Here is a 16,055-nt window from a genome sequence, read left to right as displayed (position 1 = left end):
GACGAGCCTGGTTTATACTTGAAGTTTGATTTTGCGTGCACGTGCACAAGCAACAAAACATTCACTATATGGTACATCAGAGCCGAAACATCCGTGTCCATCAGGTTTCCAAGTCCAACTGTAAAATGTTTAGTGATTTTATACACAGTGATGACAAGCTCTGTCTCTTAATCCTTTCCTCTGTCGTCGTGATTGTTGTCATGAACTACGTCTCAAATCAAAAACTCTGACCTTAGATTCAAAAGTATTTATTAATCTAGAAAATCCAGAAGACTGGTACAAAAACCAGATCTTTCGGTAGGTTTAGTGGCAACATGAGAGGTTTTTAAAATTCAAACACTTAACTTTAATTGGAAAAACAGTTAGTATTAGTACTCAGTAACAGTCTAGGCAGCAAATTTTGTCTATTTTTATTGAAGAACTACTCTAGCGCAGCGTGTTTTTTCACGGGTAAGGGTGTGTTCTTAGGCATGACGCTAAGCGGAACGCCTGAAAACCTCTTACCCATGATAAAATCCCTATAATGCACGGCCTTGAGTGGCTTATTGCTTTTATAAAACAATATGATAAAATTCAGTGTTCAATAAATAAATCATTATTAATCATCTCAATCAACACAATGTAGTCTGTTAACAGTAAGCTCTGGTTGCTAAGCAACATAATGGTCAAAGATAAGGGTATTCTATGGACAGAACAATGGCTTAAGTGTAACAGTTTTATTGATTTAATACAGAATTCAATTATTCAATTACGTACCAAAGATTTTACAATGGTTTCAAATGCGACACCAATCAGAATTTAAAACGAAGTCTATTCTTTTTTATAAAATGTATTTTACATACACTGCATCAAAACTCTACACATAAAATACAGTTTAAGAAAGAGACAGAGACTGAGGTGGAAAACTCAAAGGTTTTGCTTTATCTAGAGCAAATGGTGTTTACAGATTCTATCACAGGTGGAAGTTTAACAAAAAAAAACAGGTCTTTATGTACAGTTGCTGAAACGCACACAAAATAAAACATAAATACAGATATGGATATTAAATAAGAGCAGCTATACGAAAGGCATGCACAGTAAAGCGATAGGCGGCGTCGGCTAATATTTCAATACGTCAGCAAAAGCATTGTACTGGCTGCCATTGTAACAGTCCTTTGAAACACTGGCTTTTCCTTTACACACACACACACACACACACACACACACACATACACACACAGTTGCAGCTTAAGTGAACATAGTCAGATGTAACAGAAGAGGTGCTTTTCTTTAGTAGTAGTGAATAGTAAGGTAAGGGAACGTATAAAGCGTTGAGCCCCTCTAGACATTTGTAACCGAAGCCTGGGGTCCTAGCAAGTATCCATGTAAACATATCTACAGTATACACACAACCAGGATTATTACTCAGTCAGCTACAGTACGACGCTGCTTACTGCACACATCATCACAGTACTGTGTTTACACCAGAAGAGATCGGATCCAGAGCATGAGATCTTGAAAGCGACTGCTAAAACACGCATGCTTTTACGTGCATGCAGGAGGAACGCTTCAGGACGGTCGATTAAAACATTGCTACAATGTTCAAATAGCACTGCCACACATGATATCTAAGCAAGTAGAAATATCTTGAATATAGGCAGATTCTGCAATTTAGATGGTTCTTATGCCTACTTTTAGACCCTAATTTTAGGTTTGAAATGGACATTGAGTGGATAATTTTGCTTATTTCAAGGATTTATTTCCAGAAAGGAAAAATTACACACTGAGAAAAACAAGACCATTTCAAGCTTGAAATTAGTAGTTAATTAGTAAAGCGCTCTAGAAATGGGTTTAATGATCTTGTATCTGTTATATACTAATCTCATAATTATACATATTAGATGAATTTGCCTTTATTCACTTGCATAGATACTGTTTTTTTGCAGTGAGGTTGTTTTAATGGTTCCTGACTCAATACTAATACACTGTTATTAGTATCTGTCCTGTAGTCTTACGTCTAGACCAGGGGTTCTCAAACTTTTTGCAGCCAGGGACTCCATTAATTATAAAATAACTTCTACAGATCCCTCAGCACTGATTTATGAGTATATATAAACTAATTCAGATATTAGATTCATTATTTAAATGTGTATTAGAGTGTTTTTTTTTTATTTATGAGAGGCATAGTGCATTATAACAACTATAGGAACTTAGGAACAACACAGTCATAATAATAGAAGTGGACTGTGATTTTCACCACCATAACAAATTGAATAATAAATCACAGCCCCCTGGGGTCCCTGAACCCACTCTGAGAACCAACGCTCTAGACAACTATATATATATATATATATATATATATATATATATATATATATATATATATAAATCATGTCCAGTTGCTCGAACTTACTACTGCATGACATTAGACGTAACCTGGATGACCGAACACCTTTTTCCTCCGGTTTCATACTAACACAAAGACAGAATACACATCCAGGGCAAATTGTTGTCGATTTTTTACAATCCCGTGAGTTCCCTTGCTGGGGAGACCTCTTCAGTCCCCAGCTGTACAACTGAGGCGGCTTTACATTTTCCAAAAACATACCGAAAATGTTTTATGAACATTACTACATTGCCTAATAGTTAGGTAACAAATCAACACACTGTCAACATTCAGCATTCAAGAGCACAAAGTGTGATATCTAAAGAGCCAGGGTTCAGTTAACAGCAGCTTTGTGTAAGGAAGAACTTTAAAAGGCCATACAGGCACAGACTTTCCCACAACCATAAAATTGGATAAGTGGTTTGGCTAAAAGTAAATCCAATTTGGATCAGTTTAGAATTATTGCTCTAAAAAATTTAGATTTGCACTAAACATATAGTATTGGAGCGAATACAAGTTTCATTTCTAGCACTAGTTTAATCTGAAAATGGCCAAATGCATTTTAAGCTCAGTTGAATATTTTAGCTGAAAGTTTTCTTTGAGTCTATGAACATCATTAAGATCAAAGTTCACGGATAAAGAAGTTTGCTTCAAATCGAGCATATCTGACATCCACAGTCCTTTTAAATATCTTTTTCTTCAAAATCAAACCCAAAGGCAATAAAATTTCTTTATTATTCTAAGCAGGCTTCTTCATGGAAGTCACTGAACTAGGCAAATGATCGTCAAGCAAATTCAGGTATAACAGGAAATGCTCAGTCAAATCTTCTATACATGTGTTTGTTTGTTTTTTTACAGAATGAACCAGGGATAAATTTATCCTTCATCTTTTTTCCCTTCTTAATGGACAAAAGGACCATCACTGTACAAATACAATCTCTGTTCTTGCATATTTAACATTAAATGCCCCCAAAAAGAGAATTTTCCATAGGTCCAAATGATTGACATGCAACAGAATTTTCCAGAAATTCGAGGCAGCAGTGATAAAGAGGTCTATTACTACACCTACACAGGAATGAATGTTCAACTAGTCCTGACATTTACTAAAACGTCCTTCGCTGAATAGTTGACGCAAGCTAACAATAATACAGCAGCTGATTGGTCAGTTTTCTTTAGCCAATCAAGAATGTCATTACTTAATTTTAAAATGTAACCAGGTACAGGAAATAGTTTTGCCTGTGCACTGACTGAATGATGTTTTAAAAAAGGGCTTCAAGGAATACTCCAGAATTTTTCAATCTAATCTTTATACACCAAATCTGTAGCGTATGTGTAATTACAGCAGACTTTTTCTTGGTAGGGGTCCAAGCACCAAAGTTTTCCTATACATTTGCATGTACTGAGAAAACTTTAGACTTATAATAGAAATCTAAGGGCAGATCTTGGTGCAGTGAATTAATGCTTAAGAAGTCTATATAACAGGAATTCAAAACTCCAAACAGTAGACTCTAACAATGAACATGTTAGGATAGTACAGAAATAAACATTTTAACAAAAATGTTCTTATGTAGTGTTACCCAACGTTCCAACAGTGAAGCCATACAGTTAAAAAAAATACTTTCGATACTTCACATACATTTTTGTGCCATCAGGCAGAAACTGGAGCACTTCCATGTTTCCCTAGAGTTACAGTGACTACATCACACCAACAAATTCTTCCTTCACAAAAACTAGTCCTGTTTCTGAAAGGCTGAATTATACAGATTTAGAGCTTAAAATCTTTTGACTTGTAAATTCATAAAAGTGTTCAAAACATTTGTATGCAAAAAAAAAAAAAAAAAGACTGCCCCTAGTCTTTCATTTTAAGCAAGTAATATATGAACAGGTTTTCTGTTCTTTTCTCAGTAAAGGGCAATTTTCTAAATTGTTGTCCATGGTCATTACGCATACGGTGCAGATGTAGTAATGAGAGATTAAAAAAAAAAACGCAAGAGTACTCCTTCAATAGAAATAGATTGCCCTATAAGAGAACACAGACAAACAGGTCCACTGGACTGAGGCACAATTGCTCTCGTTAATGCCTGATACATTACACACACATTCAGGAGTACGGCAATACAAGCGACCCATTTCACACATACTGGAACATGGACCCAAAACCAGAGTCCCATTTCTAAACACAGGTCTTGTTATATAATAAGATTGTTGTTTTGGGTCTAAGGATTCAAATAAAAATCATTGTCCTTTAATTAAAAGAAGACCTCGGATTGTGGGTTGGGTTTTTCGAGTTGTTTCAGTAAAACCGGACTGGGCGTGAGGTTATGATTGGTTTAGAAAGTGATTGGTTGGTTTAGCTGTGGGAGGAGATGTCAGAGGAGCTGCTGCTGTTGCTGTTGGTAGTTTGGGCTCGCTTGATGTAGAGGTTCAGCAGTTTCATCTGTCAGATGACAAGATGAAGACGGTATTGATTCGTCATGATAATAAAAACAATGCATACATACACATTAAGGGCCGCATTCACAGTTAGAGACTTTTGTGTCTATTCAAAGATGAATTATGCGTGTGCTTAAGGCGATTTTCTAGCCTTGAAATTCAGATCATTAAAATATTTGCACCCACAAGGTTGCCAGAGTTTTCACAAACACTTCCCTGCAAAAAAAAAAAAAATCAGGAGTAGAAGATGCAGACCGAAGAAGATTTTTTTTCCTTTTCTGTAAACTGTACTATGATGGAAAATAAAAGCAGGAGACAATTTAAAAATTAAAAATAAAAAAGGACTAAAACAGTGGCACAGTATATGAATGAGAGAATGGCATGCATTCAAATAAACTACTAAATAATCTAATACTAGTGTAGTATATTGCCAATATAATACAATATGTTTTGAATGTGTAACTTTGTCTAGTGCATCAATGTCTTTGCTGCTGTAGCACCCAAATTTCCCCATGGGGATCAGTCCATCCATCCATCCATCCATCACTGCATTAACAGTTCTAGTTGTAATTATCACATTAATCATCGCAGATTTGGTTTAATTTTATAATATGGCTTCCATCCTCATTATTCATCAGCTTATAAAATAGCACTTGATCCAGCACATTGTATTATTTTGCCTTTTTTTTATTTGTTTATATCATGCTTCTGCTTGTGAAGCCACGAGATACTAAATTGAAGTCATATAATATATTATAATGTATCGATACAGTGCATTTTACCATGCATTTTTCATTCACGGTTTTGATTTGTTGAAATAAGCCAATGTTTTTATTAATTCGATACGCTCCTGTAAAGAAAGCATGCCCATTGTTGGAAGCATAAGCTGACCGAGAACTCCTCTGCTACGCTTCCGGTTCACTTTAAGTGTTGTTCATAATAACTGAGACGCACCTTGGTTTTAAGCAACCTCTACCCACGTGTGTGCTCTTGCGTGGCACTGAATAGGTACTAAATCTTCACCGAGCGTGCAAAACTCAGCTCTGAATATGTTCCACACACACAATATGTCTGCAGATTTACCTTGCTGCCCGTCAGTTGGGCAAGATGAGGCTTCAACCCTTCTCCAATCACAGAATAAATTGCCACAAGGCAGAAGACACTGGCTTTCCGCACGCTGCTCTCAGTGTTATCGTATCCCTTAAACACAGACACACAGAGGTGAAAATGACACGTACAAGGAACAGGACGCAACAATCTCAGCTGAAGGTGCATGTGTGTGGCGCGTGGCCGTGTGTCAATGGCTGTGTGTACCTGCAATAGGTGGTTTAATGGTTTGTGTACTTGTATCATTGTTTAAAAAACTTTACTACTGTATGGTTCCTGGGTGTTTCAATGTCTATGTGGACATGTGTGTGTGCATAGTGTGCAGGTGTGTTTTTGCATGTACGTGTGTGCAAACCTGTAGCAGGCCGGGGATGATATCAGGCAGCAGCTGATAAAGGGACTCCTCTGGAATGCGCTCGATGACTTTGGTCTGCATTTTAATGGCGGCCAGGTCGATGGGGTAGTCTGCAGTCTGTATGATGGGACACAGCACCTTAATGCACTGCTCCGGGTGGATGGAGGAAGCCAGGGTGGAGGCGGCCTCCTCTGCAGCACGCACCACCTTAACGTCAGACAGAAACACAGCGTGATGCTAAAGGAAGTGTACTGGCAGTGCAAGAGTTACGATATAATAACCAGGACAGTGGTAACTTGGTGGTTATATGTTTTGTGCTGAAGGTTGTACATTCAAACCCCAGCACTGCCCATGAGCTGCTCTTTAGCCTTTGAGGAAGGCACTTAACCTCTCAACTGCTCAGCATTTGCTAACTTAATAAACGTTAACATGATTGAAATCTCAAATACTGCACATCTAAGCTGCAACGTAAGAAGTGTGACTGTAGGCAAGTTTCCATCCAGGAACTTTGCAGGAGGTAAAAACAAAAACAAAAATTGCCAGAAGAAATGCGACATGTTCTCTCTTCCCAATGGAGAGACTAAAGTGCATCATTATTCCCATCACTTCATTGCATTCTTTACCAATATGCAGACTTTTCCACCTCAGCCAACAGTAAAGGAAAAGGGTTTTTGACCGCATTTGTGTCCGACCTCTTTGTGGGAGTCTCTGTGTGCCTCCAGTGTTTTCATAATGGTCAGTTCTGCATAGTTCCTGAAGCGTGCAGGTTGACTTCGCAGGATCTCTTTCAGAACACGCAAAGCCAGTGCCCGGATGGTGTGCTGAGCAAGAAAAGAGCAAAAACAGCCATTAGACACGGATCCACACCCTCCCACTTCTACTCCTGAGCCAAAAGCCTTAGTGCACTACCAGAAACTGTTTAAAGTGGGTAATACTGCTGATTTATTGATCACTGAAGCCAGGACAGTGAAATGGTTCCACGCTGCCGACATTTTACACTGTTGCTCTGTTGCTGCAACTGTTTGACGTGCCTGCTGATTGCCGTTGGAGTGTTTCTGTTTACTTTCTAATTATCATTACCATTAAAATTATTTGTACTGTTAGACTTGACACTTCATTGAAGTTTATTTGTCTAACATATTTATTACAATATGTTAGCTAGATTTTTATTTCCCATTGATAAACTCAATACATTATCCATTTACCCTGATGCCGCATCAGTTCGTCTTTAAAACGGGAAAATTGAAACATTACTATTATAAGACGGGGGAAGGGGCGGGGCTTCCAGGGGTGTCAGTCAGCTAGTCATTCCAAATTCATATGTTGATTGACTCATCTGCCAGTTTTGTTGGGGGGGGGGGGGAGAAGAATACTGCTCTTTTAGCATATATCTGAGTGATAACTCATATGAGCATACTCCGATGTTAAAATGTGGAGCTTCTACGCAAAATATGTGAAGGTTGGCACGTCACAATGCTGCTTTATACATTGGTCTTACTGCGTTCTGCTTCTCTGTGAGTGCTACATACTGACAAGCCCACGGAGCTGTAAAGCAGATCACTCACATCTTTGTCCCCCAGTGTCTCAAGGAGCAGCAGCAGCATGGTTTTAAAATGCTCCTCCCATACAGCTACGCTGTCATCGCGGGTCACCTTCAACAGCTCCAACAGGGCGGCCCGCCTCTCCTCCACACGCTCGCTGTGATTGGACAGCTCCTTCAGGAGGTCACCAACCAGCTCCATGTGCTGCGCAGGGCCTGGCCGATGGCAGAAAAGAAAAAAAATGAGACTGCACTCAGATAACTGATGTGCTTATTTAACACCTCAAGAAATTGATTTAAAAAAATACTTATATATTACATGCAGAATAACTTTTGGGAGCCGTGATTTTGTTTTCACCAAACTCTTGACGACGACCTAAAGAAGAACCAAGAATTCTTCATTGTATTACAAAACTGAAAATACTGCATGCTATACAGTAACAAATTTCAACAGCAGGCAAGAAAGAAAGAAAGAAAAAAGAAAGAAAGGCATTACCATCACGGAGCTGTTCCACATCATCATCGAACACTGCCTCCTTCAGAGCGGCTTTATCGTAAGTGCTGATGGAGTCGGTGTAGTTGTAGGGATTGTACTCACGCGTCCTCGGCCCCAGGAAAGAGCGAGGGGACGGTGTGTTCAGTAACGAGGTCTTGTTGTCCAGAGCCGTTCGGCCCCCCTCCATCATGTCTGTACCTAGCCGGGGGTCTGCAGCAGAGGACGCTACGGCACTCTGTGTGAGACACAGACCATGAAACTCAAGATACTAGATAGTGTTTTGAAAGAAAATGTGTATTTTGCTTCATAGATGTCATTAAACAGAATAGAAGCACTTACATTTGTACATGTATGCACGTTAGAAACCAATATTGTTTTCAGATATATCACATATCACTGTGTATATATATATATATATATATATATATATATATATATATATATATATATATATATATATATATGTATGTCACACATTCAGGTTGTTATATATGTCACACTATGTCAGGTTGGAGATATATATTGCTCCAACCTCCAATCTGATGGATAATTATCACTACATAATCTGAGACCTTGATATTATCAGGTTCAATCTAACATTTTTTGACTAAAATTAGTTCATTCATCTTCAATACACTGTTTACACTAATCCGGAGAATATACTCTGAATGAGAGGGGGCTCAGTGGTTAAGGTTCTGGGCTACTGATCATGGGGTCAAGCCTTGGCACTGCCATGCAAGGCCCTTAACTCTGTCTGCTCCAGGGCTGCTGTATCATGTCCATCCCTGTGCTCTGAACCCAGCCTCCTAACAAGCTGGGATGTGCAAATTAAAGAAATTCACTGTACTGCATTTATATACACTACATTGACAAAAATATGTGGAGACATGACTATTACACCCAAATGTGCTTACTGAACATCGCATTCTAAAGTCAGTCCCCCCTTAATGCTGTAACAGCCTCCACTCTTCTGGGAAGCTTTCCACTAGATTTTGGAGCATGGCTATGGAGATTTGTGTTCATTCAGCTATAAGAGCATTAGTGAGATCAGGCACTGATGTTGGGTGAGGAGGTCTGGGGTTCAGTCGGTGTTCCAGTTCATCCCAAAGGTGTTCAGTGGGGTTGAGGTCAGGGCTCTGTGCAGGACACTCGAGTTCTTCCAGACAAACCTTGGCGAACACCATTTGTCTTTATGGAGCTCACTTTGTGCACAGGGGCATTGTCATGCTGGAACAGGTTTGGGCCAGTGAAGGGAAATCTTTAAACTACAGCATACAAAGACATTCTAGACAACTGTGTGCTTTCAACTTTGAGGCAATAGTTTAGGAAATACCCACATATGGGTGTGATGGTCAGGTGTCCACATACTTTTGGCCATACAGTGTATGCGTGCATTAAGATTATTTTATTCTTGAGAATTATTTAGCGAAATGCATTTTTGATGGAAGCACAGCTGGAGAGATACAAAGGAACCATTGCTCACTTTGTTGACTACAAAGCGAAGTAAAACTCACCGCGTCGTCTTTCTTGGTGTCGCGTTTGATTGGCTCGTAGCTGTCCTCCTGGCTGCGGAAGCTGAAGCTCTGAATGGCTTCAGTGACTCCTCTCAGAGAGCTGTAGATCTCCTCTGAGTTCATGTTCTCTGTGTCGTATTCCAGCATGCTGCATACATACCATAACATAACAAACGAAGTTGTATTTATGTTGATGTAAAGTAACTGTTAGTAAAGTAAAGCAACGGAGTGAATCCTGAAAAGCCACACACACACACACACACACACACACACCATGTTTAAAGTTCCAGTAAGATTTTTTTATAGCATAGTGCATTCTTTACAGTCATTAAGAATCCTCTGAGAATCATCCGGATCATTCTATTCCAAGGAATATAGGACCCTGGGACACTGTTTTAATGCTGGTTTAAGCTTTGAACATCTACAACAGAATAACCCAAAAAGTAGTAACAAAAATTTTGCCACAACAGTACTGTGGTTACATCATTTTGACCACGTACATCATCACGTCAGTGTAAATCCCTCAAGCATAAATGAGGCCGTGAAACCGAGCAGCTGTGAGTCACTCAGATCTACACGACTAACAAATGACAAAGAGCTTGCCAAGAACTGGTGTGGAGGGATTTATATGCACTTTTATAAGGAGATTAAAAACATGAAAAACAACAAAATCTATTTTATATTGATTTGAGGCACCTCTCGCCTGTTTTTGTACTCCAGTGTGTTTCAAAGTCAACTTTATTATCAAGTTGGAGTATGTACGATATCTACTGCCATTCACATAAAAAAAGCCAAAACTGTGATACTCTACGCATGTAATAGTCAAGTTCAACATGTTTTGATATAAACTTATGAGTCTGATATAAACTTACAATAACAACTTTTTCAGTAGCCATTTCTAGACATCTGTATTTAATCTACTTTACCATTCAAAATTTGAAAAATATCTCGATGCTGTATATCGCTTTAGCTATATCTGTCATCTCTATTAGACAGTAATTAAGTGTGACTAGAAATGTGCAGTTTAGTGAAACCATCTGCGTGTTAGACGTTCTGAATATTTAGCTCACTTTGTGCAATCCCCTTGAGGACAGGCTCTGTGAACATTAGACAACATGCAGAACATGTGGTTTTGTAGTCTTGTTAGGTCCTGAATGAGGCTTTAGTTTAATCTGCAATCTTCATCCAGATGCAGAACAAAACAGAATGACAGAGAACAGAAACGCAAATAAAGGGAGTGAAAGCGAAAGAGTTCCAAATAGTCAGGCTATAAGTGTGGAATGATGGGGACTGACTTGATATCAAGAGAACACGAGAAGTATAATGTGAAGAATGAGATGTGAAGAAAACTAGGAAAGTTGAGTGTCTGGCCATTTTGAGACATTCTTCCTGTAGAAACTCGTAATAAATGCAATACAAGCAAACGGATAATGAACAACAGCCTGTTTGTAAATGGGAAAGTGACTCCCCATGACCTTTGACCCCACGCTGTGACCCCCGGGCGGAAGGCCGTTACCTGGGCGAGGGGGCCCGGCGCCCAGGTCGGAGAGGGGGGGTGCCAGGGCCAGAGGGAGGGGGAGTGAAGGGACACGGGGTCTTTGATAGACCGTTCGAACTCCAGCCCCATATACGACTGAGTCAGGAACAAGGGATGATGCAGGGAGAAGGAAAAACAAAGAGAAAGAGGAGAAAAAGAGGAAAGGGAAGGAAAAGCAGAGGAAAACAGGCTTGCGAGTTAGCAGGTTAACTTACAGGGTATTATAACAGGATTAGTACTGTTAAACAGCAGCAGAAATCCATAACCAAACATGGGACTGGCTCGATCACGTACAGTGGCTTGCATAAGTATTCCCCCCCTGACAAATTGAACTTTCTGGCCTTGTCAAAAAGCACTACGATTGGTGAAAACCCAGTCGAAAAACCAGAGTCATGGTTGTGCCATATTCTTTCCATTTTATAATAACAGATTTAATGATATATAATCACAAATAAGTCAATTTCATACGTCAATGTGGAAAAGCTCGAGAGGGGTGAATACTTGCGCAAAGGACTATATGCTCCTACAGTGCATTACCTCTTAATCCGGTTTGTTAATGAAATGAGAACCTGTAGCACGTTTAGCACTGGGCTTATGGACTACGGCTTTATTACTTGCTTATGGATTCTGTTTCAGAAGCACAGCTGCGTAAAATTGCATGCAAACGGTTGGAGAATTAAACAATTCTGCTTAAGTACAAAACATCTGCAGTTATTTTCAGCTTTGATTAGTTTAGAGGCTTTTTGACTTTAGTCTTATCTTTGGTGAAAAGCTACATAAGCAGTACACTTCCAGAATGTTCTGAGGGACTTGTACAGCAGTGTTGAGGTACCTGGGTGAGAGGCCTCCATGAGAGCAGTTGGTAGGGGACGTCAGGGGACTGGTGCGGGAACCAGAGAGTCTCGGAGGTGTGCGGCCAACTGTGTTGCTTGGTGAACTCTTAAATATAAAAAAAAAAAATTAGAGAAATAAATGAGATTCGCACTACTGTGTGAAGAAATCCTGGGAAAGTCTGAAAGAGTGGTATTTTTCTGCTATAGAGGGTCATAAATCTGCACATGTATACATGGAAGTTATACACTTCATTGTATAATGAGCTTCGGCTTCTATAGCTGTGAATGTATTAATTACATTTTTTCCTACCATCGCTTCAGTAGTTATTTTACTTTCAGTAGCAAGGTCATAATGTTAGCGTACCGTGGCGGCAGCATTGCTGGAGTTCTTCAGGTGATTATGCAGGAGTTTGGTGGCTCCATCCTGGAAGGTTTTAGGCAGCGCTCCCAGCAGCATTGTGAACTCTGGTGTGTTCAGCTCGAACAGGGAGATCAGCACCATCTGAGCAGCCTGCAATACAAGTGCAGTGTACAGTGAGAAGAGGACAACGAGGGAAGCGAGCCATAAGAGGAGGAGAAGTTGTTTTACAGCTGCTTCATAGCATAGCTGACCTTGTACAGGTATCATATCATGACACTTGAAGCCACAGTATACAAGCAGGAAAGAAATTAGAGGAAAACAATTGTCACAAAAATACATTTCATGTCTATTCAGCCACTTGTTTCTCTGAGCAGAAATAGAGCTGATCAGTGCTCTTACAATATTCTCAAAATGGTGATCTGTGACACTCTATTGTGAAATCAATATCAAATTTTATACCACAGTGCTGTAACATTCTTGCTTCTGATTGGTCAGAAGGTGTTGATTAATTTCTATAACAGAAACTCTGACAATATTTGCAGCTGTACTTCAAATCACAGGTTTATATTAATGCTGCTATCATTATCATTTCTGTAGTAACAACTCATCTATATAATTTAATAATAATAATAATAAACAGATCATGCATCACACCACCACATCATATAACAGTATACCACGTCATCACTGTTTATTTCTTATCAATTAAGTTATAAAGTTTCCTTCAGATAAACATAGTCTTAAAATGATTCTCTCAGATCCTAATATTGTGCATCTGTAAGATAAATATATAACTGCAGCCATTAAAGGAGACACAGATGTTAAAGATATAGAAAGATCAGAAGAAATTGTTAGAGTCTGCGTTTTCAGGCATGCATGGTGTTTGAGCACATCATTCCAGTCCAAAGTAACAGAAACGTTAGATAGTAACAAGTTCTCAGCATGGCAGAGTAAGAATTACACATCTGAAGATCCACATTTAGGAAAGAATACAGCCTTTTACACCTTCTTCCCACAATCAATAGGTTAAGAGTCCCAAATAAGAAGAGTTGAAGGTTATCCAGAAGAGCGGCTTCAGAGAGAGAACGAGCCAAGTGTGGTTTATGCGCCGGTCATGCAGGCTTAAAGTGAAACGTTGACTACCTGCTTACATCTCTCCTCCAGGTTGCCCTCCACGGGGAGGGAGGTGAGTGAGCTGAGCCTGCCTGCCAGCTCCTCACTTACCCAGCTGTGCAGGGTCTGACACACACACACACACATACACACACAGTCAGAACAGCTGGGTACACGTAACTTGCACTAATACACACTGGCTATTTTACCTGCCATAGAGGTCACTTTGTAGGCACAATTACTGAATATAGCTCGTCTAATTTTGAATTTATCAGCATCCCTCTGGACCACCAGTGGACCACCAGTGACCTGATACAGCCATGGTTCTTATAGTCGAGTCCATGAATCATAACCGCGGGACTAGGATTTATTACATTTTTCATTACAGGAGGAGAAATTACAACCCGTCATCAACAAAGTTATACCTAAAAATAATATTAACTGGAATCTAAGGACAATTGTAATAAAAATGCTTTCTGTGGGTGGAAAGTTCAGAAACAAAAACCTTCCGGGTTCAATAAATAACCAACTATTATTGTACACATTTATATATTGTGTCTAATATTTGAATATGTGGATTTTTCATAAAATAAATTTGTACTGAGGGGGTCTGTGAATTTTTTTTTTTTTTTTTTTACAGTTAAAGGGGTCCCTGGGCACAAAAAGTCTGAGATCCCCTTGATATGTGTGATGGATCATTCTCAGCACAGCAGTGACTCTGACAGTGACGCTAGTGTGTCTGGTGCTGGTATAAGCGCTTAAGATACAGTAGTGTCAGTGCTGGGTGGAGAAACAGTGCCGTGGTCAGAAACAGATTATAAACGGTACATGACGATTAGCACAAACTGTACATCCATAAAGATGAGCTGTAGTGTGTAATTGTACACAAGCTTAAACAAAGTCAATATGTCTGACACCTTCTAAAAAGTACAAACAGTAATGGATCATTATCAGCCTGGAAAATCCGGCCAAACGCTGCTGTAGACAAAACATCGTCCATCCAAGGAAGGCTGCTTATTGAGCTATAAGGAGGGCTCGGCTGACGGACATGAGCTTCCATGCTGCGCGCTCTCAGTACCAAATCAACGTTTACAAAAACTGAGATGCCCAGTTGTCCACATGAGTGCATTTTAAGAATCTGTGCATCCTTCAAAAGTGTAATATTATACTATTATACACAGATTTATGATTATTTTGCATGTATTGCATGGATTTATTTATTTCAGTCATTAACAGTCTAGCCTTTGCTGTTGCTTATCACTGTGGCAGAGGGGGCGTGGCAGAGGGGGCGTGGCCGAGCGTTAGCTGCAGTCGAACAGGAGGCAGATTGAACCGGCAAGTAAGGTGTGATGATTCTCACCTGTGTCTTATTACACACACACACACACACACACACTATACAGGACGTCAAAACTTCTTTACTGCACAATAATTGCCAACCAAATTAATATAACAATGTAAATATTGTTATGACCTATGCTTATTAAAAAAAATTTACAAAACCTGCTGATTGATTTAGGCTAATAAATTAGATTATCTACGTAATCCCCTTTTCAAATACGTGCCATGAAATATTTTTTTTTCTGAAATTATTAAAAGGAATTAAAAACCCCAGCCCCAATTAGATGCATCAGAAAGTTTTAGGCTACAAGCTGTGTTGATTGATGTATAAATATATGTGGAAAATCCGAGCTCTGTTTTATTAAAAGCTGACTGTGCAGCTCGATCTCTAATCAATGTGTTTGTGAAGCCACTCTGTAGACTATATAGGTCTCTGCTTACAACTGACGATCAGTGTGTGTAATTACAGCTGGGCAATTGTGGTGGATCACAAGAGCTTTTGTGGTCGGCTGTAAAAAAAAAAAAAAAAAGGGTTTTCTGAGAGATAAAGGAAAAACCATCACCTTTCTGACATCTGAGCTCTTGGGTTCCGTCGTCCAGGTGATGATGCGGGAGACGGCAAGTCGCGTCTCACTGGAGTTCACAAAATCAGTGGGATCCATTTGTCTGGCCAGAGATTCGATATACTTCAGAATGGCCACCTTCACCTACACAACAGAGACAGCAGTGCTGAGCTACAGATTTAAGAAGAACACTTACATTCCTCAGTTACTGAACAATATGCTTTTACGATTGAAACAGAGGGCAAGCTTGTAATGGTGCACGGTAATTTTCATTTTGTGAATAAATTAATGGTTTGTCATTCTGTTATTTCTTTACCAGACGAGTGTTATTTACATTTACATTATTTAGCAGACTCCCTCATCCACAGCGTCTCCATCAAAATCACATGCTCATGCTAGTCCACTAGGGCAGGAATGACTATAAAATTTGCTAGAAATCATCAGGTGTAACTCACTTGCCTAATATGAGGCGTAGCATCACATCAGATTACGTTTTA

The 16,055-nt window shown here is 39.4% G+C and overlaps 1 protein-coding gene across 29 annotated transcripts in view; it reads right to left on the bottom strand.

Annotated features, from left to right (window-relative positions):
* Positions 1-898: 898 nt before the first annotated feature.
* The window catches only part of LOC113536476 (CLIP-associating protein 1-B-like), a 72,821-nt gene continuing 57,664 nt past the window's right edge, over positions 899-16,055 (bottom strand). For 18 of the 29 annotated variants that reach the window (XM_053238180.1, XM_053238183.1, XM_053238190.1 and 15 more), the window contains 12 exons: positions 15,559-15,702; positions 13,685-13,780; positions 12,545-12,691; positions 12,180-12,286; positions 9,811-9,958; positions 8,297-8,531; positions 8,120-8,176; positions 7,826-8,016; positions 6,953-7,081; positions 6,261-6,467; positions 5,882-5,998; positions 899-4,802 (listed from right to left, as the gene is read on the bottom strand). In XM_053238180.1, coding sequence (XP_053094155.1) covers positions 4,716-4,802; positions 5,882-5,998; positions 6,261-6,467; positions 6,953-7,081; positions 7,826-8,016; positions 8,120-8,176; positions 8,297-8,531; positions 9,811-9,958; positions 12,180-12,286; positions 12,545-12,691; positions 13,685-13,780; positions 15,559-15,702 — 1,665 coding nt within the window. In that variant the 3' untranslated portion in view covers positions 899-4,715. The remainder of the gene's footprint in view (positions 4,803-5,881; positions 5,999-6,260; positions 6,468-6,952; positions 7,082-7,825; positions 8,017-8,119; positions 8,177-8,296; positions 8,532-9,810; positions 9,959-12,179; positions 12,287-12,544; positions 12,692-13,684; positions 13,781-15,558; positions 15,703-16,055) is intronic. The other 11 variants (XM_053238188.1, XM_053238189.1, XM_053238208.1 and 8 more) reach the window with 1 other exon arrangement.

The sequence above is a fragment of the Pangasianodon hypophthalmus genome, chromosome 11, assembly GCF_027358585.1.
Source record: "Pangasianodon hypophthalmus isolate fPanHyp1 chromosome 11, fPanHyp1.pri, whole genome shotgun sequence".
Taxonomy (NCBI): Eukaryota; Metazoa; Chordata; class Actinopteri; order Siluriformes; family Pangasiidae; genus Pangasianodon; species Pangasianodon hypophthalmus.
The sequence above is the reverse complement of the archived record's forward strand: the minus strand, read 5'-3'. Positions and strand labels throughout refer to the sequence as shown.